Source organism: Musa acuminata, chromosome BXJ2-6, assembly GCF_036884655.1.
Source record: "Musa acuminata AAA Group cultivar baxijiao chromosome BXJ2-6, Cavendish_Baxijiao_AAA, whole genome shotgun sequence".
NCBI classification, from domain to species: domain Eukaryota; kingdom Viridiplantae; phylum Streptophyta; class Magnoliopsida; order Zingiberales; family Musaceae; genus Musa; species Musa acuminata.
Window position 1 is genome coordinate 33,585,479 of NC_088343.1, and position 24,637 is coordinate 33,610,115.

The following is a 24,637-nucleotide window of genomic DNA, read 5'->3' on the forward strand; positions in this document are numbered from 1 at the left end:
TATGGGTCCCTTAATGAAGGTGGTAGGATTTGGGTGAGATCCTCTCACAAAACCATATTTGTGACATGACCCTTGTTTGCAAGGATCATGTCCAAGCCTTTGTTACCGATCTTAAACTTGTTTAAGGTCTCTTTAAGTAACAAATTCTCATCTTTTATTGCTTTTAAGTGTTCACACTTAGTGCATGGAGGAGTTTGAAGATTATCAAGCTTATTTTGTAGTAAGGCATGCTCTTTTTTCAATAGATTGAACTCCTTACTAATAATTCTACATTAATCAAATAATTCATGAAAAGCGATAGAAAGTTCATTGAAAGGTAAATCTTCATTAATTAAATCACATACCTCTCCTCCTAAAGCCATTAGCGCGAAGTTTGCCTCCTCTTTGTTGCTAGCTTCTTCATTCTCGGAATCACTTGAGTTGTACCAAGTCGCTTTTAAAGTTTTCTTCTTCTTCGGTTACTTCTTCTTGGCTTGAGGGAATTCATTTTTGAAGTGTCTCGGCTTCTTGCATTCGTAGCATATTACTTGGTTCTTTTTATGTTCAAGTTTATTTTTGGTGTCATTTTTAAATTTATTCTTTCTTATAAATTTTTTAAATTTTCGAGTTAAAAGTGCAATGTCATCGTCACTTTCCTCATCACTTGATATTCCTTTCAAGTAGTCTTCTTATGTTCTAAGTGTCATATCCTTCCTGTTCTTTGGAAGGGGGTTCTCGAGCTCTTCATGAGCATGACACGTCATTTCGTAAGTTATAAAAGACCCAATAAGTTCTTCGAGACGAAATGTTTTAAGGTCCTTGGCATTTTAAATGGTCGTAACTTTTGGATCCCAACTCTTTGGAAGAGATCTTAAAATTTTAGTTACTAGTTCAAAGTTAGAAAAACCTTTACCAAGAGCTTTGAGTCTATTGATGACATCCGTGAAACGGGTGTACACATCTCCGATGGACTCACTTGGTTTTATCAAAAAAAGTTCGTAAGAATGCACAAGAATATTGATTTTGGACTCTTTCACTCAGCTAATGCCTTCATGAGTGACCTCAAGAGTTCTCCAAATATCAAAAGCTGAATCGCAAATCGAAACGTGATTAAATTTATTTTTGTCAAGTGCACAAAACAAGGCATTCATAGCTTTTGCGTTTAAAGCAAAAACCTTCTTCTCCAATTCATCCCATTAGCTCATCAAAAGAGAAGATTTTTGGAATCCATTTTTGACAATATTCCAAAGCTCAAAATCCATGGAAATAAGGAAGATCCTCATACGAGTCTTCTAATACGTGTAATCCGACCCATTAAACATAGGCAGACGTGTAATAAAGTGACCATTTTGCATGCCGGAGTAAGTCATCTCTCTTGGGTATTTAACCAAATATGAGAGTGAGCCTCGCTCTGATACCAATTGTTAGGATCGGAGCGGCACTAAGAGGGGGGGGGGGGTAAATTAGTACAGCGGATTAAAACTCGTAAGTTTGAAAATGATTTTGTAAATGTGTAGATATTTCGATTCGACAAAGAATGACTTAGTAAAAGTAGCTCGAGTAAAGTAAGGAGATGAAAACCAAAAGCTTCCTGCTAAGTAAATGAAGGTTTCAGAAAGTTAAACACTCACACATTAAAGGAACACAACAATTTAAAGTGGTTTGGTCAAATGACCTACATCCACTTGCGAAGCCTTCTTCGATGAGGCTCCCAACTTCCACTAGCAAATCACTTTGAAGGGGAAGGACCAAATACCCCTCTTACAACATTTTTGACAAGTTAGAAAATGAGAAAAAGCTCTAGCAAAGTCTTATTTTTAATAGCTTAAGTGTTCACCTCCCTCTTTCTCTTTGAAAAATCTGTAAGAGTATGAACCACTTGTAAGAAGGTTGTAAGAGGGGTATTTGGTCCTTCTCATTCAAAGTGATTTGCTAGTGGAAGTTGAGAGCCTCATCGAATAAGGCTTCGAAAGTGGATGTAGGTCATTTGACCGAACCACTATACATCGTGGTATTCCTTGAATGTGCGAGTGTTTAATTTTCTAAACCATTTCTTTACTTAGCTGTAAATCATTCGGTTTTCATCTCCCTACTCTTGACTACCTTTACTCGAGTTATTTTAGCTAAGTCATCCTTTGTCGAATCAAAATCTCTACACATTTACGAAATCGATTTCAAACTTACGAGTTTTAATTCGCTGCACTAATTCACCCCCCCTCTTAGTGCCGCTCCAATCCTAATAGAGAGGGGGAGTTAAGGTTAACTTCGTCATCAATTGATTGTCATCATAAAAAAAGGGAAGATTGTTGAATCTCAGATTTTGATGATGAAGTCAATTATAAATTAATTGATCTAATCTATATATTGAGAAAATTGTGTAGGATTAACTATGATAGCAGTAAGACATAAAGCAGGTGTTGTGCTAGAATCAAGATTGAGATCTCATTGGGAGTTCAAGAGTTCGTCAGAAGTTTGGATGTTCATCGAAAGTTTTATCGGAACTAACCAAGAAGTCCAAGAGCTTGCTAAAGAAGCTCGTCGGAACTCACCAAGAAGATCGTCGTAAAGTCCAAGATCTTGCTGGGAGTCCACCGGAGCATTGCCGAGAGTTAGTCGGATGTTCGCTGGAAGCTCGCCAGAAGAGCAATTAACGCACTGGAATAAGAAGTGCTATGATTATGTCTTAATTATCGTAGTTAGATCATAAATTAAGTTAGGATTGGGAAGTAATCCTACTAACTTAATTAGGGGTCAATTGGGCCCTTAACAGGGCTGAATTAAGCCGAATTGAGCAGCTCATTCAGCTCCTGAATTCTTGGCCGACGGTGGTACCGCTTGGAAAGTAGTGCCCTAAGTTATCTGGGTGGTGGTACCACTGGCAGTTAATGCTGCCAACGGTGGTACCGCACTTGTCAAGCAGTGGTACCGTCCAGTGTTAGGTGTCAAGCGGTGGTGCCGCCCAATAATGGCGATGGTACTGAGAGTACCCCGAAAATCTGGGATGAGACACTTTTTGACTCTAATTTTTAAGCCATTGAGGCTTACAAAAATCCTACCCTTTTATGCATGAAAAGACATGAAAGCATTGGCAAAATCTTGAGTTCTTGAGTCTTAAAGTATTATAAAAGTGAGAAGAGTTCTCCTACTTCATCTCTTAGCCTTGTAACTATCCAAAAAAGAGGAGTGAGATTTGTAAAGGTTGTCTCCTAAACCTAGCAAAAGGAGAAAGAGCTATAAAAGGTAGTTGGCTTTCGCCTGTTGAATGAAGGCCTTTAATGGACGCTGGTGATCTCGTCGGAGGAGAAATCCGAAAGTGGATGTAGGTCACATTGATCGAACCATTCTAAATTCTGATTTGCTTTTTATTTATATAATTTATATTATTGTAAATCTCCTTAATATTCGCTTGTACTTTTACGAAAGTTTTCAAGTTCAAATTCTCTCCAAAACGGATTGAATCGAAACCATTTTCATCGGAATCGGTTTTAATCGAAACAAAGACTTTTGAAATCGAGTAAATTTTCTACTGCGGTAATTCACACCCCCTCTTAGTGTCGCATTTGATCCTAAAAATTTCTCTCATGACACCGAGAGTGGATGATCCTCTATTGACATTCAATAACCCTCGTAAGGTTTACTACCACTCTCGATGACCGGTTGTGCTAGATAAGTCTGGTATCAAAGAGTAGAGCACTCATACATGACATCCTTGGTGTCTCAAGTCTAAGGACCATATACACCACTTAGACTACAGAATTGCTGTCTAACAATAAAGTATCATAAATCATTTAGCATTCCGTAAGCAGATCAATCAGTGAACTCATTCCCTAATGAGCACCTGTATTATATCGCTAGTGTCCCCATATGAGCAGCTATGAGACCAACTGCATCTATCATTTGGATGGGTATACAACACACCAGTCTATCGATTATCTCGATGTTCCTCTTGAGTAACCTATGATCGAGATTATTTAGGATATGTGTTGAAAGACGAATCGATCTCATTATCGTGATCTCATCACGATTTGATTCTCATTGCACGACATCATAATATATATATTCATATATACAATAATTAATATAAAGTGATAAATATCAAAATATAATAAGGAAAAAGTCCGTGTGTCAAGTCACATGTGTCATCACTCACATAATTGACTTGCGAGGCACATATGACTAGCAACTTTAGTATTCCGAAAGCTATGATAGAGCTGACATTCGGACTCACTAATTTTACATGATCTATGAAGTGTTTGAGGAGAAAAGCTATCTTAATTAGTTAATCCATGTTAGAGAATGTTGATGCATAGATTAAATAAAGTTAGATAAGCTTAAAAATATATGGATCTATATTACGTGGTCATAATTTGGTCGACGGATGATAAATTAACCTCGTAAGCAATTAAGGAAGACTTTGATGTTCGAAAAGATAATTATATAGCCATCAAATATTTAAATCCTGTATTAGAGTGGATGGCAAGAAACCAAATACCGAGACGACTCCCTCTTAATCCCTTGCGATACCTCGAGTTGCTGTCTGTTCCTCTCTCTCTCTCTCAAATTTTTTTCTTAAAAGAAAATTTAAAGTATTTTAGTGGTGAAATCGATAGGAGGTAATTCTATTCGTAGCAGAATCAAAAGATCCAAGTTCGGAAGATAATAAAAATTCTTTCAAAAATTAAAGAGTTTATTGGTTCTGAAGAGATTGAGAGAGGTTTGGATTTATGGAATACAAGAATCAATTGATAGAGGAACGCTTACCACCAATTAGACCTCTAACACTTGATGATGCATTCAACACATGGAGACTGAGGATCCCAATCAGCAACCATGCCATGTCAGCATCTCCCCAAATATAAAATGTCAGGAAATATTTATCTCAAAACATAGAACATTTTTAAATCGATTATATCACAGTAATTGAGCTCAGTCACTGTTTACTCACACCTTTTATTATCAGTCTTGTGTAAGGAACTCAGATCCAGCTTCTACAGTCACCGGTGGAACTGCGCCGAGTGATTCCAAAGCGATCGCCGCAGCTGAGAACTTGTCGTCCGGCAGGGGACGGATGAATGCCTGGCTGCCGACGCCGGCGAGCAGCCAGAGGAAGCGGTTCCGGACCAAGTTCAAGGTGGAGCAGAAGGAAAAAGATGCTGGATTTTACTGAAAAGGGTGGGGTTGGACGATTCAGACCCAAGCAAGGGTGGGTTGACGAGGAAGACGAAGCCACCAGCGCAGCAGCAGCGACGGCCATGAGATTATGTTCGCATCGTACGAGGGGTGGGGAGGGGACGGCATGATGAAGACAGAAACGAAGCATCCGCATTGGTATCATCAACCTGACTTGCTTAGAGGTATTGGCTACACTTGGTAATCGGTCAGATCATCGGCTAATTGCAACACAGGTAAGTTCAAAGATATGAGCATTCAGGTGCTGGAATAGCCACGCTTGAAACTCCTCTTATCGACTACATATAAGTCCGCACAAAATGATTTAATATGACAAACATATAAAGATCATTTAGTAAACGATCAAAATAAATGATTCTAGTATTTATAAAACTAAGGGTTCATAAATTCAACATGTCTCTTTTATCTTTAGAGATTCTTTTGAAGCTATGAGTTTCGAAAAGATAAAATTATATAATTTCTTCATATTCTTTTGGAGCTCATGACTTCCGAAAGGATCAAATTGTATAATTTCTTTATGAACCTATTGGCTGCACCATCGAGCAAGTGAATAGTTTTTTCACGAACCTATCGATTGCACCAACGATCGATCGATCAAATAGTCCATTATCATTAATCATATAAAATCAAAAACTCAACTTATTCTCTTCAGTATAGTATTTCCGTCCTTCTATCACAAGAAAGAGATACTTGTAAGAACACTGATCAAAACAGCATGTTTTTTCGTACGCTGCTTCGTCTAAAATCCAAAAGAAAATATATTTTGGAACGGATCAAAAGGTCAAAAACAATATAATTGAAACATAAAAGATCAAATATATACAATAGAAACATATTTGAGTTAGTGTATCCTTAGAAGCCACAAGGAATTGTGATTTATCGGGGAGAAGGAACAGATCAAAAGGTCTAACAACAATACAATCGAAATATTATTTGCAGAAAAAACATGTTTTAATAAATGTATAAAAGTATCAACGTTAAAGTACTGAGCTACATATCAACAACAGTATCCTTAACATTGAACATGGATCAATAAAGTATCCTTGAATGCATCTCCCACTAATAATAAATGTGCCCATTTATTATAGATAAATGACTAAGACTAGCAATGGTTCAATAAGAAATCTCTAAGTTGAATTCCTATAGAATAAAAATAAAGTGACAACAAGAATCAGGTTGGATCCGATTCTTATTATCATCTTATTTTGATGTCTCCTTTCTTCTGGTCTTGCATTCGATTCGAGATAAGAATAGTTGCATAATGTTAAATATATTTCTACGTAAGTTAACCTTATAAATCACATAACTATATGAAAATCAATGTCCAAAGAAATTCTTAACATTATTCATCCAACATTTAAGTTTGTATCTCGAAATGAGTAGGAGAGGATAGAATGAAAGAATTTGACCTTTAAAATTGTGTATATGTTTATTTTTATAATCAATAAGTCCTTAACTTAGGAAAATATTTCGTGGAATAAAAAATATTCTTTGAAAATTTTTTATTCGAATTATGGTTGACTCATTGTCATTTTAGGTGACAAGATCAACAACTAAATGAAGAAGAATATTTTTTATATCAAATATATCTTTTTTATTAATTAATTAGACTTATGGTGTAATTAGATAATGTAAAATTATTAATATTAGTGATTAAAAAAAGTAGAGATAGATCTTAAAAATTTATTCGAAACTACAAATATAAATTTAAATGTTTTTGATTTAATTTAAGATATATCTTTTTTTTATAGCTTAGCAAAATATCTATTTACCCAACTCTAAATAGTAAGAACATATTCTATTGTTTGTTATGATAACAAGACCCATTGAATTCCGCGGGTTCTCGTAATAGACGGTTCTGATGCGAGAATTGGATGTTCAGATTAAAAGTATAATTGGACAGGATCTTCGAACATGACGTCGCTCATAACCTCGAGTATTATGCTATCTTTCGTCCGATGTATGATGGACGGTCGATATGTCAAAACAGCTGCACTATATATTTTCTCCTCCTTGCGACGTGCCCCGGCTCGCATTCTCCCAAACCCTAACGAGGTCCGAGTGGGCGGCGAAGATGGTGACGATCGAACTCTATCTGTCCTTCTCCTTCCCTTTCTTCTATCTTCTGTCTTTCTTCTCCTGCACAGGTCTGACCCCGTTTGTTCGTCTGCGTTGCAGACTTTCAAGCGCAGGAATGGTGGACGCAACAAGCATGGCCGCGGCCACGTTAACTTCATCCGCTGCTCCAACTGCGGCAAGTGCTGCCCCAAGGTACCACCTTTTGAGATTGAACGATTAATTATATTTGATTTTAGCATTTGCTTGAGAGTTTCTGTACTAAAATATTTGGAACTTGGATTTATCTCTCGGTCTTGGTCCGATTGCAGTTTCTGAATCACATTCCGTTACATAAGAAAAATATTGATATTTCTTCCTTTTATCCCTATTCATATCTCTAGCTCGATCTCTTTCCATGTATTCTTACGGTCAATAATGCAACTTACCTATATTAATTTTATCTTGAAGGACAAGGCCATCAAGAGGTTTCTTGTGAGGAATATAGTGGAGCAGGCTGCCGTGAGGGATGTGCAGGAGGCCTGTGCCTATGATGGTGAGCCCCAAACTTGTTGCTAGTTCTTGTCTTAATTGAAACTTGGTTGTTTGTTGGAATATACTCAAAACTTTCAAATACTTAAGGGTACACTCTGCCAAAGCTATATATCAAGATGCAGTACTGTGTCTCTTGTGCAATCCACTCCAAGGTTGTGAGGGTGAGGTCTCGCACTGACAGGAGAAACCGTGAGCCACCACAGCGCTTCAGACGCCGGGTACTTGTCCCAGATTTTACACTTATCTTCAAGTCTTGTCTAGTGTATCTTGGTGAATATGTTTGTAATGCTATTCATTTTGTTTTGCTATTTTTTCCCAGTTTTGTGTTTCTTGTATATGTGAATGGCTTAGTTCCTGCTTAGAACAAGAGATTGCAGATTGTTAATTTGTGCAATGCTAGTATGTTAAAATTTGAAATTTGGAAGGACAAAAAAGAAGTTGGATCAACTTGATATTTTGTTGATGTTTTGCACTGATGTTATTAACTTTTGAAGTTGATAATCCTAGTGTAAATAACTTTTGAAGCTGAGGAGCTTCTTTTATTGTCAAGACTGCTAGTTGTTTTGGTTGTTTATGGGACCATGTTGCAGATCTAATCTGTAACCTTTTGTAAATGATATTTTTTGTACAATCTGATTAATTCTCACCATAGGTGACAACTTTAGGACATCTGTTCTATAACAAGTTAGCATTTATTATGACTAAAAAGTACATAAATTCTCCATGTCGAGCTTATGGCTGTCAAACTTTTTATTGTTAACTTGGCTTGCTTGATCATACTCTTGATAGTGCTTCAACTGTTGAATCTTTTGCAGCAACAGTATTTTTCTTTAGAATTATCAGATTAAAGTGAACTTTTTGCTATCATTTATTGTGATTATAAGTCTCAATGGTATAATTTGTATTAGGCAAAAGCAGATATCCATGGAATCAAGTGATTTTGAAATATCAAATTCTCATAATATTTGATATATATAATTTATGTTTTGGTGGTAACAAAGGGATGGACCTACAAGTCAGGTATCATGGTTTACTTGTGAAATCAATTCTGTCCATTTTTCTTGAGTCAGTGGATTGAATTGCATCAGAAAATGGGGTTATATATCATTATGTAGTCTGAATTGAGGTTTTGATGATGCCTTGTTCTTGTAATGTCAGAAGATCTGAAGTCCAATGATGATTTCAATTAGCTGTTTAATTGGATCACCTAGATGGCATTACTGTGGAGTCTTACTATAGCCTGAGAATTCTACTAATGGGATGGATTGTTTCGGAAAAAAAAAAGGATTCACAAACCCCTGATTGAAAAAAGAAAAGGATGAAGAGGGTGGCGCAGAAGGCTCCCATCAATAGGGAGCCTAAGGAGGATAGTGTATCAGAAGATTCTACAATTCTGTTTAACTTTCTAGTGGCAAGTGTTATTCATCATATATTGTTTCACAAAAACTGTCAATTGTCTTGGTGCATCTTGTCACCTTTGTATCCAAGAAAAACCTTATCTGGTCGATGTGATGGAAATTCACTAAGCTGGAAGAATTAATCGTAATTTACCAAGCAAGACATGTTAACTAGATTAAGAGTGGTAATCTAGAGTTTGTGTTAATCGATTGCATCCATCTCCTTTATGGGTATTGCCTTTGGGAAAATGTTGGAAGGAATATTAACAGTAACCAGTAAGTATATAGGAATAGAGCGATGCAGTAGGTGTTCTAGGGATATGGCCTATTTTTATAGTTTGTTGCTGATATGTTTCAGATAGTATGCATTTGTTTGTATTGCCATCGAACAGCAAACCATGTTTTGAATTTACCTGCTTCTGATTGATGGATTGATTTCATTATTACTTGTGATGCAGGATGATCTGCCGAGGCCTGGGCAAGGACCTCGTCCTGCCGGAGCTGGAAATCCACCTCGGCCATGATGCAAGAATTATCTTATGCGACATTATAGTAGTTTTTCTTTTAGACTAGATCCTACGACTAGTATCAAGTACCAAGTGACTTGTTTATGGGAAATCAATTAGAACCTTAATTTGTAGTAATGGTTTCATTTTCTTGTTTCGAATAGAAATATGTTATTGGCAAACTAGTTATTAATGATGTTATCCAAGTATGTGCTTTTGCTAGCACTCTTTTCAATAGGTGTTCATATATTATGTATGATTTTAGTACTGTTACTAAAATATCATTAAATTTGAATTAATTTCTGATGAGTTTACGTCAATTAAACAATTGAACTTTGATAAGATGTTATAATCATTACGAGGACTACATATTTAATGTAATTAGGATAACTTGATAGAGTGTTTATAATACTTAGTTACGTGAGTCTCATAATATCTAAGTATGTTCCAATTAAATCACCGCCATTTCTGAAAAGATTTAAAATACCATTAGAACTATTTATATCATTAATGAGATTCCAAAGGCGTGTCAAATGGTATGATTTTAAAAATAAATTATCAATTGAATTTAGAAAGCCAAGATAATACTTAGTTAAATGTTACACTAATAATAAAATTGAAGTCATTGAAAAATTTTATTTTTTGTTTGTATGCAACATATTTTTTTCCCATTTCTTTTATATCTATTTAGCTATACTTCGGTTTTTATCAATATGTGTAAAAGATTCTAAATTGCTCGGCCCTGAAAAAACCAAAAAAGTGTCAGGAGATTATTAAATATAAAATTACTTTTAATTATTGAGAATTTAAAATGATTAACAATTATTTTTCTTCTTATTTATTTATCTTATCTTTGATTTAATAATGATGAATCCCTAAAACAATATAAAAGATGGCAGTGTGTACGTCTGCCCATCAAACGCCCAACCCTTCCTCGCTCTCTGTTGGAGCCTACGACTCGCCCTTCTCCCTCCCGCCCCCACCTTCTCCTCCTCCTCCTCTTCGCTTTACCAATGGCGACTTCCCCGGCGAACTGTCTCCCGGAAGCCGACTCCTTGCCCGATGGGTTCGTCGAGGTGTCTGCCGACCCCCCGCCTTGGCCGGCGTCGTCCGACTACAAGGACGCCTTGCTCGATCTTCATTTCTCGGGCCAACGGCTCGTCGACCCGTCGCCCCCGCCCTCGGAAGCAGCGGAGGGGACCCTAACTCCGGATTGTCTGGTGGATGGGACGGAGAAGTTTGTTTTCTCGACCGACTTCTTGACGAGAGAGGATGGCGTCGGCGATTGCTCCGACTCGGTGGCGCGAGATGGCATCTCGGAGTCGAAGCCTGGTGATGATGCCTCGAAGGAGATGAGTAGAACCCCGAATGAGATCTTGATAGGTTCATCTGCGGGACGAAGTAGCCAAGGAGACTGCCAGAGTTCCGAAACAGGTTAAAGATCTTTCTTTTTTCCCCTTGTCATCTGTCTACGTTATCTATCTTCCTGTTTACGTTAGGTTGCCTTGCTAGTTCTTCTCGTTATCACGTTTCGTGCAAATATGAGAGATAATATTTGTGATGTCGGGATCAAAACATATAACTATTGCAGTTGAAAGAAATCTAGTCAGGTTACATGAGAAGCTTGTAGTAATCAGCGGTAGCTAAAAGAATATCCCGTTGAGGGCCAAAAGTTGATGGAAAAGGGCACATCATAGTCAATTACATAATATTTTCGGACAAGGAGATCATTGAAACATGCAACAAGAAGAAAATGAATTCTAATGAATAAGCTGCAGTGACATGAATGAACATATAGTAATGGGAGTGCACAACAAAAAAGAAAATATACAATCTTTATTTAAGAAAAGGAGCTTAAGGTAGTGTCCGCATTATGATGTAGTTGGGTGCAAAATTGACAAATTTTTTACTATAATTTTAGTTCTGAAAAAAGTAACTACCTTAAGTGGATATGAGTGAGGTCTATCCTAGTCATTCCCTGTTATAGGATTGTTTCTCCGGCATTTGTTGTGTTTTTTAGGATTTACAATTGTGAATATAGCCTGCAAGAAGTGATGGGAATTTTCAGGTGAATCCTGATGTTCAGGTTAATTTAGTGAAACCAGATGATTTTTTGATGTACTTAGTTTATTTTATGCTCTTTTTTGTGAGGGGCCTGGTTGTTGGGTGGATGGACCAGCAGGACTAGTTACCACTTTGATCTACTAATTTTACTAAGTGTTTCATCTTTGGAGGTGATCACAAATGAATTGAATCAGTGAATGAAAAATAAATTTGCATAAACTAAATGTAATTAAGATGGTATCTTGACTGCCATGTAATGTGCATTAACAAATTGTGATAGTAAATCTTTTTGATACCAAGAAATTTCATAAGCCACCACATGTATATAATGATGCAAAAGCAATCAATTAGGATACAAATATATTATATTATCATGATGATAAAGATTGCTTAAACAAGCCTTTAATATGATTAGATATTTTTATTATTGGAAACCAACTAGTGAGCAATCAATTTCATAAGGTTTTTAATTTCGAATGATATCGTCCATACCGGGCTTTACGTGTTGGTTCGCCAGCAGACCAGTATACGGACCGTTCGCTACCATTGATTGGGACTGTTTTCGCCTCGTTACCACATGAAATCGGTCGATGACGATCAATTTCGACTATCGCTGCTCGCTACGGGACGGTATTAGCTGAGGGAGAAGGAATAAGAGGGAGATGAAACGGGAGAACCTGGAGATCCGACATTGCTCTCCTTCGACGATCCCGATCCGTCGTCATCCTCCCTCGTCGGACATTGCAGATGAGATGTTGCCTCCTCCTCATCTGAGGCGACGAGGCCTCGACGTTATTGGTGACTTCTCCTCATCCGTGCGGGAAGAAGAAGCTTTGGTGATATATATATATATATATATATATATATATATATATATATATATATATATATATCGAGCGATACACCAAAGCGTATTGCTCGGTATACTCATACCGTACCGTATCGAGCTGAGCTCGATATTCCGGTATGGTATGAAATTACGAACCTTGATATTATCATTTAAGCTTTTTCCTGATGTACCTAAGCATGAGAAGGTCCTGAAGAAGGTGCTTTAACATAGTTTCAAAAGAGAACTAGAGACTGTGACCTTGCGTGAAGATATCCAAGTACTTTGAAACACAAATATATAGCGGACAAGTGAAAGAAATTGTGCTAATGCTTAGTTTGCATTTTGATGGTATCTGTGAACATTGTCCATAATATGATTGACATAAAAATTGTTTTTGCTTCAACTATAGCCTCTAGTTCAAATTTAAGGATGTTATGTGAGACAAGGACCTCCCTAAAATCTTTAGTGACAATATTTGGAGTTGAATGCTGCAAGCTGCATATTTGCAGTAGTGATGTCCACAATAATGGCTTTGTGAATTTCCTTGTTGTCTCTGCTGCCTGGTCATGCATGCCACATATACACTTGTTGTCTTTAATATTCTGAAAGCAAGTTGTCCTGGCAATATAAAGAAAATGACGATGAATTAATTTTCCCTATGGATTTTGCAGAAACAAAAGGCCAGTTGGAATTAAATGCCATCAATCTAAAGGTAAGATTGTACCGCAGGATATGCTGAATGTTCAAAGTGATTTGTGGATTACAAAAAGCTTGACGCATTAAGTCAATTATCATGTTAACTACCCGCACATCAATTCTCCATATCTTCAGCTTGTTCAGGTTGATCTCACAGATAATTTACCTTTTGTTCAGGGATCTATTTGTGATAAACACAGTTCTTTTATTTATTTTTGGCTTTCAGATGTGCTACTTTTATAAGGCTTTCTTTATCATTGGAAAATTTGTTTGGCTCCTTTTCACTCGAACCATTTTTATGTGCATGTGATTTCTCTTGTCACAATGAAGCTGGTTGGGTCCTCTACCATCCTACTGTGTTGCTCCTTTCAATTGTTTCTTTAAAGAGTAACAATAATTCTTACAGGAAAAGGAATGACACATATATTAATATGGTCGATCTATAAATGAATCTTAAGTTGCTTTGTTAGTTTTCCGATCAAATGTTTTGCAGCTTTGTAAATAATCTCAGTCCAACTTGTTTAAAATAATATATATATTTTTTGCTGTAACTTCTATTTATCAATGGTCAAAAGGACTTAAAAATCAATCTTTATTCTGTAAAGTCATCCTTATCAAAGTTTTGCTCTATGGTGTTCTGTAACATTGTATGGAATCACATTATAATTTGAGATCATCCAGAGAATGCATATTTTTTAAAATTAAATTTAATTACTTTTAGAGTTCATTTCTGTTTCTGTGAGAATATGTAGTCTTATACTTTTTGTAGTTTGTCTAATAGTTCAATATTCTATGTTCCCACATGCTTCTAGTTATGTAGGTATGATGATCAAACATACTTCTTTAGTTGGTTCATTATGTCATCTTGTGATTTGAGCAAATTCCATAGATATCTGTAGCTTGCAAACTAGATTGTATTGAATTACAAAAATCAGCTACACTTCATTACTTGCAACATGTATCTTGCATAATTTAGCTTGCAGAACTATAAGAAAGATTATATTTTTGCTTTTGATAATTTAAGTGGATTTTTTCTAAGCATTTTAAACACTTCTTTGATCATGTAAAATATTAAATATCTTCTCTTATTTAATGGTCAAAGTTTTGCTCCATGGTGTTCTGGAACATTGTATGGAATCACATTATAATTTGAGATCATCTAGAAAATACATATTTTTAAAAATTAAATTTAATTACTTTTAGAGTTCATTTCTGTTTCTGTGATAATATGTAGTCTTATACTTCTTGTAGTTTGTCTAATGGTTCAATATTCTATGTTCCCACATGCTTCTAGTTATGTACGTATGATGATCAAACTTCTTTAGTTGGTTCATTGTGTCATCTGGTGATTTTAGCAAATTCCATAGATATCTGTAGCTTGCAAACAAGATTGTATTGAATTACAAAAATCAGCTACACTTCATTACTTGCAACATGTATCCTGCATAATTTAGCTTGCAGAACTAAATTATTTTTTTGCTTTTGATAATTTAAGTGGATTTTTCTAAGCATTTTAAACACTTCTTTGATCGTGTAAAATATTAAATAGCTTCTATTATTTAATGGTCTTTCAGGAAGGAGTTGAAGCAAAACAAAAAGTTACAAAGCGCAACACAAAGTCAGAGGAGCTGCTAGAATATACTTTGAAATATCAAAAAGTAATGTTAGAGAGAGATGCAGGTTAGTGATAAAAATTAATTGTATACAATGGAATGTTTAGATTCATACAATGTGCATTGTGGTTGTTCGCCACTTTGAAACTGCCATGAAAAGGTTGGCTATCAATTCTTAAACTAGAATGCACTTTGATGTATGTTTGTTTTGTCTTTTAATTCACATCAAAACTTTTACTAGCTATAATCTGTTTTATACCAATTTGTATGAGTCATCTATATATTTCTTGTAAGGAATGTGAAAATAAAGAACTTGAGCAAAATTGCATAAAGAGATTCTTTTACTGTGATATGGATCAATGTTGGACTCGGTTAAGGGAAAAAATTGAGGAGATGGAAATTTTTGAAAATTGCATTTATTAGAAGCAATACAAATAATGATGCTTTATGATGTGGATAGAGCACTCAAAATTACTGAAATATAATGGGTTCTTGAACTAACTAGGGTGCTCATCTAGGTGAATGGCTAAAATGAAATTTTATAAAATTGATTTAAGTTGTAAATGAACCTAAATAGTAGGCTAGCAAATTAATTTCATATGTTAAGTTGGGAAATAGGAGCAACTTGTGTGGTAAAATTTTCCACTTTAAAGACAGCGTCTCATAGAAAAATTTAATCATAAATAGATGGTAACAAAAAATATTTGTCCATTCTGGATAGGTTCGTGAATAAGTTAATGTCTCACATGAATTGGATCTAAGCTTCGAGATGCTCACCTATGCTGCTTTGTCAATCTTTCCTGATTTATGTGAGATCCATTTGTTTATTTGCCTGCTTGATGGTAGCTTGCTCTTGCATTTACGTCCACTTCTGTCCTCCATGGCTGTGTAATTTATTTTTATCAAAGGGAGGAGCCAGTATAATCTCCAATTGTGTTTTGAAACGTCACATTCATCAGCCAACTTAAAACAACTTTTTCTCCTTCTAGCCAATTTTAGTTTTGAATTTTAAAGGTTAATCATATATTAGGGATGGCCAATAAAACAGATATCGAGTAGGTCTTTGAAGCAGTAGAATACTTCTATGACCTCATTGTTCATACTTATAAATAGCAATTTTTTTTTTCCTGATTCTCCTCATGTTGCTTATAATTTCCTGTGAATTTGCTTGCTTCTGGAAGCTGTTGCTGTTCGTGAGAAACTTGAGTCACTTTGCAGGGAGCTGCAACGTCAGAATAAAATGCTTATGGTACATTTTCCAAATTGAGAGGTTGAATGTATCTTTATTGCTATGTTGACATATGCAACCTTGCTTCAGCCTGATATGACTTGTGCAGGATGAATGTCAAAGAGTATCTACAGAAGGACAAAATATGAGACTCGATTTGTCTACAAAGTTTAATGATGTAATTAAGGTAAGAACTAAGACAATATATCTTAAGTGTTTGGTTTTTTTTCTTGTCCTCTAATACATATACAATTTTCAATGACTTGCCTGAGATTTTTTTTTTAATATTTTTAAAATCAAGTTGTTATCTTAAAGTTAAGACATTAAGAACATACCTTCTATCAAACATCTGCTTGTGAAGTAACTAATTTCTGTTCTTACTAGTGATTTATACTGATGATCTATGCCACACTCCAAGACTAAGACTTAAATGATGAAAATGTATAGAGAAATCCATGGTGAACTATAGTTGTATAGTATATAGATTTTCTTTGATGTTTCTACATCTCTTCACACTTTTTTGCTTGAATTTTTTTTAGTGCCCTGAAACAGTGAACTGGTTGAACATGGCATCATTGGCCTAGTGTTATGATGAAGAGCAAAGTACAGCACTGAATTTACTGGATATGAATTATAAAGCAGCAAAAAGGAACTGTTGGAAAACCATGCAACAGAGTGCATGTGTTTCCAGAAACCGAGAATTGAAAGTTTCTTGGACCTACTGAAATGACCTTTGAGACAAATTGGAGATATGATGGATGGGCTGCACAATAAGTAAATTATATTAAGGCTAGGATTAGTCATAAAACTACATTAAATAGGACAGTGACGCATGGGAATCTACTTGTCTATGTGTGGCCATATCACGAGACAGGTACTTGTTTATGTGTTGACACATTAAAATAAATACATCATATTCCTTCCACAATTTTTTACTGTATCCCAAAATTTGTTTCTAGAATTATTCCTTTTACATGTCTTATGGTTATTGGTTTTGTAGTGGGGTGTGTCCCTTTTTCTGTTTCCACTACAAAAATTTGTTAATCAATGGCTTTTGTGTTGTAGGATATCACCAATAAACTTGAGGTGCAAAAAGATGAATGCCTTTCTCAGCTCAATGAAAATGAGATGTAGGGTTCCTGGAGTTCTTTTTATATTGATTGCAACAAGATATCTTTACACAAAGAAACTTTAAAATAGGTTTATTTTTCTGGATTATATCCTTATCATCTAATTTCCGCCAATTGTGAGTATGATATTTGAAAATTTCTTGATTAAACTGATACTTATATCAAGATAAAGAGGAATTATCAAGATAAAGAGGAATTAAGAATGACATGATAGATAACACTCCATCAGGCAGTTGTAGATAAGGCTCAATATGAAGGCATAGTAATTATGCAACAAAGATATCAGTCAAACTGCCATATAATGCTTTCTTACAAGATGTTAAATACATTTAGGAGCAAGTTACAGGGATGGCATAGGTCATGAATATTCTTCTATAAGCAGTGTTATTAATAGCCTTTATAGCTTGTCCGTGTACTTGCATTTGTTATGACTTCATTTTTGCCTTGTCTTTTTTAAGTCAGTTGCCAATCACATATTGAATCACATGCCAAACAATGCTAGCCATTAAATGCAGGTTTTCTGGATTATATAGAGCTGTACCAATAACCACAGCCTGCTCTTTGTTGGCAGGTGTTGGCACATGCTGTAATGACCCTGCATGTGTGATGAATTCATTGTCCCTCATCTACTGTTTGACATATCTTACGGAAACCTAGATAGTGTAGATTATCACTGGAACAAGATACTTGAACATGAATATTGTTTTACCAACTCTTTTTTTTTTGTGGAAAGGGAGATGACAATTGGTTTCTTTATTCATAAGTTCTTCATTAATTAAAACATTGGAGTGCATATCTGGAAGTCTGGAGCCAACCTTCTTAAAGATTACATGTTTTTCCATGTTGTGCTTGTGAAATACATGAAACATTGTAACTTCCCTACCTTTCATTTGGCTTTCTATCTAAACATGATGATGTTATTTGTGCAAACATGCACACATGCAGTATCTGCTCCCAGCAGTAAGAATAACCTCCGAAGTTGGGGTGACTGGTATGAGATGTTTACCATTTCACAAATATCTTACTTATCAGATGAAAGTCTTGATGCCCATTGTCCACGTCATCACATCTGTTAGAAATTTTCTTCCTGTTGTGTGCAAAAAGATATATGTTAGTTCACCCTTTATTTAGGCTATTATCTTTCTTAAATGGAATTTTTACACGATGTTGAAGCTTACATGTTCATCTCTGTATTTGTTAATATGTTGTTGTTCCTGATGTTTATGATTACTAATGATTGCTGATGATCACTTGGTTTTCATTAATTTTCATTAATTTATGTGACAAATATTATGTTCCAAATAAGCATGGGTATGTTACAGCTGCTAAGTTTTTGGTTATGCACCTAAGAAGTGTTCCTAGGTAATGTAATAATGATATGTTATATTCAACTTATGTAGCATTATGTTGCTTATTCTTTCCTGATGTCAGATGATGGCCCTTTCTCTTTTATATTATTGAGCTACTATTCTTTACAGACAAATTACTTGCTTTCTTTTAGGTTGAGAAATAAGATAAAACTCCTTGCTGACCAATACTCTCTCTCTGAACAACATTTTGCCCAAAAGGTAAGGTCTTCAAGGATTTTGTATCTTCTGAATTTCTGTGATGCAAGTTCTGATTTTAGATAAACCATAACTTTGACTTTGAGGCTCACTAGTGTTTTGCCCTTTCCATATAAACTGTGTCTACAGTTACAGCAGAAGACGCTAGAACTTCAGCTTGCTGATCTAAAACTTCAGCAACAGGAACGGAAGTCTGCTAAGGAACAAACCCAGATGCAATTGTATGCTGAACAGGTTTCACAGCTTTTGGCCACTGAGAAGAGTTTGCGTCTACAGCTAGCAGCTGATGAAGAGAGATTTCAGCAATTCCAAGTATCTGAATTAAATTTGAAGTTTATGTAGAAAGTGTTTAAATAATAATGTGTTAGGCATAAATCAATTGTTAATTATCTGTTAAGGTCAAACTTAGTTTCGACTTTGGCAAAGGACACTGCCCAAGAAAAATCTACATAATAGTATTAGTACCTGAACTGGTATAATGTCTTAGAGATCATAAATAATGTCTCAAAATAGCAAGAGACATACTCATGCCATGTTTTTTTAATGCAGGATTTTGCTTACTATCTTAGTTGAGCCTAGTCTGAGAGTAAGTCAAGTCTGAGGTTTAGCTTTTCTTTTTTCATGCAAAAATAGAAGAAATTTTTATTACATCAAATAACATACATGACACTCATACTTGGACTCGAAGCAGAAACCTATCACTAGTGGAATATTGCAGTAATAACCAATCCAGAGGTCTCAACAGAGACTTTTGCATATTTTTATGTGGATTTTTGTTTTCACTTTTTTTCTACGTTTAGAGAGTTCGCAAAGGTTTATACATAATGGGCCATGCAACTATTTGTGATTGGTCTTGTAATGCATGATTGATAGATACATGTATTTTTATCAATGAGCAGACATCTCTCTCTCTGCCCCTTCTGTGATCTTGTTTGTCATATTTTCTTCTGTTTCTACTATTGATTCTGTTAGGTTTGAGCTATCAGTTTACATCTCTTTACTTTCTCATTTTTCTCTATTTTTAGTACATCATTTTCTTTCTCTGTGTGTCTATAGCAACTTGATCTTCTGATGTCATTTCCAGAATAAAGCATTAGTCTGATTGTTTTCTCTTAACCCACCATCAAACCTTACTGCTTTCTGTCAGATCTGTCATTATTCTGACCAAATTTAAGATCCTAATCCTCTTATTGTTCTTCTGTGTATGGTGTACCTGTACACTGTTACATCTGGTCACCATGGATACTGCAAGAGAAGCTGAGAGCCTGAGACATTAATAATCAGGCTTAACTGAATAATCCATATTGGTAGAATGGATTTAACTTTGTCCAGCATCTCATGAGTCATGATGGTGATGAGCTGTATACAATACATGGTACATGACACAAGCCACTGACGTGTAAAAAGGTGTTTTGGCACATCCTTGGCATGACAAGGGCTGATGTTTCTATTTTCATGTTGAGGTGGTATGTCATAATTGTAAGTGTAAAACTCACCAAAACTCAAGACCATCATTTATGGAATGTCAAACCTTTTATAGCTTTTCAAAAATTGCAACATCAAACTTTGTTTCAACATTTAGCCTCTCCCACTCATTCAGATTTGTTTCTGTTGCTTCAGTTTTTCTTTTTGTGCCAGTTATCCACCTTTTCATCTATCACTGGGAGTTGAATAAACTGTTTACATATTTGTTTTGTTTAAGTGGATAATAATTCTTTTCTTTCTTTTCAGAACAATAGTTTTAGATGTTGACATACTTTGTGCAGCATGTAAAATTGGATAGCAATAGATTTGATCAAATTCATGTGGTCATAATCACGGGATGTTTCCCGTTGTGATGGTGAATGTCATAATTTACATGATTAGTGACTTGAACTAATACCTCTGTCTCCATGAGACATTTGGTAGATGTCTTTCCCATTGGTATAATGGTGTATTGTTTACAGCACAGGACATGCCATCTCTATGTTCCAACCAGAACCTCGTAGCTTTATCTCCTTTCGACAATGCAATAGCAAAACACCACAACTAGATATTCATTTTTTATATTCTATTAAAATGTAGGTTGCTTACCTTCACGTCTGAATTCCCTAGTACTTATTGTATCTATCACCTAGCATTCTCATCTACCTGTTTCTTATGTTGTGGACCTAAATTTTTTTGTTGCTAAGATTTTATCTGAGAAAGGTAGGATTTATAAAGTTTGGTAGTGTGATAAGTTATGTCCTCACCAGAACCTCACAGCTTTATCTTCTTTCAACAATGCAATAGCAAAACACCTCAACTAGATATTCATTTTTTATATTCTATTAAAATGTAGGTTGCTTACCTTCACGTCTGAATTCCCTAGTACTTATTGTATGTATCACCTAGCATTCTCATCTACCTGTTGCTTATGTTATGGATCTAAAATTTTTTGTTGCTAAGATTTTATCTGAGAAAGGTAGGATTTATAAAGTTTGGTAGTGTGATAAATTATGTCCACACCATAAGAGGCAGTGACTGAATGAGTGTTAAAGAATGACAGCTTCTTCTTATTGGATTTTTTATGGGACAAGGGATTATTGTAGCTCTTGCTGTTCCTTTGTTAGTCAACAGATTGAATTTTCTTCGAGTTCAGGTTTATTTTTATATCTAAGGCCTTTATCTTTCAATTCTCGTTTCTTGTTCACTTAATATAAATTTTACGTAGATGATAGTCGACAGTATTATACAGTAATAAGTTACTTAACGCTGCCTCAGGATGCTTTGTCAAAAAGTAACGAGGTCTTTGAAGCATTTAAGCAGGACATGGAAAAGGTAAGAATGACTTCGTAGGCATTGCATGTTGATATGGAACATGAACCCTCTGCTTTTCTGAATATATGATTTTACAGTATATTTACTCTTGTTATCTTCATATATGAATTAAGTAAATTCATTATAATTTAACTCTTTGTGACTTGAATTTTAATCAGATGGCAAAATTGGTAAAGGAACTTAAGAAAGAAAATGAATTTTTGAAGAGCAAGTGTGAGAAGTCTGATATTGCACTCGTGAAGCTCATTGAGGAGGTAAGCTGAGCAGGCAAATTATATTAACATTTCGCTAGACTTACACCAATGTTCTTTACAAGGTCGTATTGTTTTGTTGATCAGTATCATAATAAGTTCCAAGTTAACAAACTGTTAAAAAGTTTTTTTTTATTCTTGTTGATAGCATGCCTTGAGATGAAGCCATTCTTTTGGTCATACTAGTTCTTCCTGAATGTAAGATCATAAGCAAAAGCCTAAACTATTTATTACTACATATCACTGGGACTCCTATACGAGTCATCTTGACTGTTATCATTCCCATACCTTATTGCTGAACAAATGCTGCTTTTTGTTATTTTTCCAGCAAACTCTTTTAGATGAGAACAATCTTCCAGTTATCAGATGTTTTAAACATGTAAAGTACTCCAAAACGACATCTGTCCATTTGATAAAAATCTGAATTTGATTTCCTCAATTTTAAGTTTCTTACTTGGGGCAGATATTCTAGATCCTTTTACTACTTAAAGTATCTCAGTATTTAACTCATGGTGTCTCACAGGCTTCTTGTGTTTATATGCTGGTCTCTTCTAGTACATTATCTACAGATTTTATGATTGAGCAAACTGATGCATTAGATAGTGTCGTAGAACTGTAGGATTGGCTGAACTTAAGTGGCTTGTTTTGCTGCTTTATAAGGGTTTAAGTATCCTTGGCTCTATCTACCATATGAAATCAGTTGATATGAGCAAGGTCATAAATATTGATGATAATGGGTTTTGGCATGTGGCTAGCATGTGGTTTGGCATGTCTTCTTTACTAGCCAAAACATGTTTAAAAGTTTACTTATCTCTAGTGAATACTGTTTAGTATTTGGTATCACAACAACAGGATTTTAATGACTCAGCATGAGAATCCCTCTTTCAGCTGAAGCTTAAATCCTTGGTCATGAGTTATGGCACACCTCAATATTTCTGTTCTTTTTGTTATGATTTTAAATCATAATAAACTTCTTGCATATTTGACCAAACTCAGATAATAATAATTTTGGTACTGGCAGATTGACAGCTTCCACTCATGAAAATTTTTATATTGAATAATGCAACAAATTGTCAAGCTGAAGAAACCACCGTAAGGTCCCCCACAATGACACAGGTTAATCAAGATATGATTATAAAAAAAATGCAGCATATTATTGCAGAATTATTTGGAGTTGGTACCCATTCTGAAAATTATCACTCGTCTTTTACAATAGAGATTTTATAACTTCAAAATTTTATTGTTTATTAGGAGGATCATTCTTTTGCAGTTTTAAGGTAACTACTAATTTTATCCTTTGGTGATTATTGTTCGAGCCAGTCATCAACATATATGAATCATATCTGCCTTTTCATCAATCAAAATTGATGTTAATTTAGTGTCATGCCCCATCATCACGTCCAAACTCTGCGATGTGTTTACCAGAAGTTCTTTGTTATTGTTTATCCAACTCTTCTGTCTATGGACATGTTGTTCTCATTATTAATTTCCTTTGCCCTACTGTTATGAAAGCGTGAGGTAATGAAGAAACAGCTAGAAAAGGTGAAGAATCAAAAGGAAAAGCTTGAATCTCTATGCCGATCGCTGCAGGCGGAGAGAAAACACAACTTGGTTAAGGCCACCTCGGATCCTGTTGCTGTTGCTGCTGCTCTCCAAGTAACTCTGTCGAACGAAGACTCCTCGTGACAAGCGAAGAAATCTTGATCATTCCCACTCTCCAGATTACAAAGGTGAGAAAAGAGGGTACCACTTACCACACCCCTTTTCTCCCTGTTGTATTTGTCTTTTTTGCACTTGAAATTGCCATTGGTGAATTGTTGCTTCCTTGAACATCTTCGAATTGCATGTGGTAAATCTTTCAAGTTATATGAAAGGTAAACCTGAGGGGGTTTGGATTATGTATCTTGATTAACTGTGTTGTCTTTGTTGTCAGCAATTGCCATTGGTGAATTGTTGCTTCCTTGAACATCTTGCATGTGGTAAATCTTTCAAGTTATATGAAAGGTAAACCTGAGGGAGTTTGGATTATGTATCTTGATTAACTGTGTTGTCTTTGTTGTCACTGCATTGCATTACAACCTCTCTTTCTTTTACCTCTGCATTGGTTGTTTCTTGTTGTTGTTTCACTGGTGGATAGGCTAATGCTTACTAGCATCGGCAGAGATTGATAAGATTGTGAAGTAAACCCACTGGCTTCATCATTTTCATTATAACATATCAATCAACCACCCGATTCATCATGTTAACAGCCGTAGAAACTCTCGACTATTTCTCTCCTCACTCTTGGAACTCTTATTTATCACTTCATTTGGAACCTTAATCTCGACGACTATTTCGCTCCTCACTCTTGGAACCCCTTTTTTATCACTTCACTTGGAACCTTAATCGCTTCATTTTTCACATCGACAACCCTCTTTCCAGTTTGGATCCTCCTCAACACCTCAACCTTCTTTAGCATCAGCAACCAACTTTAGAAGAGACGACAATATATCAGAAAATTCAATAGGTAAAACAGCATTGCCTGAGCACATTCAGCAAAAAACACAAAAACGTAAAAGGCGAAAAAGGAAATATAATAACAAGAACCAGATTAAGACCGAGCGAGGATTCTTACAAAGTTCATTCACACATCCAAAACACATAAAAAATATCAAGACCAAGGTCACCATCAATCTACAAAATTTAGCTGAAGAACTAGCAAAGTCTGACCTATAATGTGATGTTCAGTAGCCTGAAGCAACCCGCTAGAGGTGTATCGAGTAGATTTAATCACCCAAATG

At 35.4% G+C, this 24,637-nt stretch overlaps 2 protein-coding genes across 2 annotated transcripts; both read left to right on the top strand.

Annotated features, from left to right (window-relative positions):
• The first annotated feature begins 7,122 nt into the window (after window positions 1-7,122).
• On the top strand, window positions 7,123-9,917 carry LOC135615308 (small ribosomal subunit protein eS26y-like). The gene is made up of 5 exons (XM_065113609.1): window positions 7,123-7,246; window positions 7,348-7,440; window positions 7,696-7,780; window positions 7,867-7,997; window positions 9,635-9,917. Exons 1-5 carry the CDS (start codon window positions 7,148-7,150, stop codon window positions 9,698-9,700), a joined length of 474 nt encoding a protein of 157 aa, XP_064969681.1. The 5' UTR covers window positions 7,123-7,147; the 3' UTR covers window positions 9,701-9,917.
• Window positions 9,918-10,617: 700 nt separating this feature from the next.
• LOC135615309 (uncharacterized) lies at window positions 10,618-23,755 on the top strand. Its single transcript, XM_065113610.1, has 11 exons — window positions 10,618-11,116; window positions 13,247-13,287; window positions 14,846-14,951; window positions 16,066-16,133; window positions 16,222-16,299; window positions 17,178-17,242; window positions 18,744-18,810; window positions 18,937-19,119; window positions 21,550-21,606; window positions 21,765-21,860; window positions 23,370-23,755. Exons 1-11 carry the CDS (start codon window positions 10,696-10,698, stop codon window positions 23,541-23,543), a joined length of 1,356 nt encoding a protein of 451 aa, XP_064969682.1. The 5' UTR covers window positions 10,618-10,695; the 3' UTR covers window positions 23,544-23,755.
• Window positions 23,756-24,637: the final 882 nt, after the last annotated feature.

Excerpts from the sequence above, each read along its gene's own strand:
- LOC135615308 (XM_065113609.1), top strand. The coding sequence starts at position 7,148 with ATGTCAAAACAGCTGCACTATATATTTTCTCCTCCTTGCGACGTGCCC. Across the intron at positions 7,441-7,695 it reads GCGGCAAGTGCTGCCCCAAG|GACAAGGCCATCAAGAGGTT; the intron begins GTACCACCTTTT and ends TTTATCTTGAAG. Across the intron at positions 7,781-7,866 it reads GGAGGCCTGTGCCTATGATG|GGTACACTCTGCCAAAGCTA; the intron begins GTGAGCCCCAAA and ends CAAATACTTAAG.
- LOC135615309 (XM_065113610.1), top strand. The coding sequence starts at position 10,696 with ATGGCGACTTCCCCGGCGAACTGTCTCCCGGAAGCCGACTCCTTGCCC. Across the intron at positions 16,300-17,177 it reads AGTTTAATGATGTAATTAAG|GATATCACCAATAAACTTGA; the intron begins GTAAGAACTAAG and ends TTTGTGTTGTAG. Across the intron at positions 21,607-21,764 it reads TTAAGCAGGACATGGAAAAG|ATGGCAAAATTGGTAAAGGA; the intron begins GTAAGAATGACT and ends AATTTTAATCAG.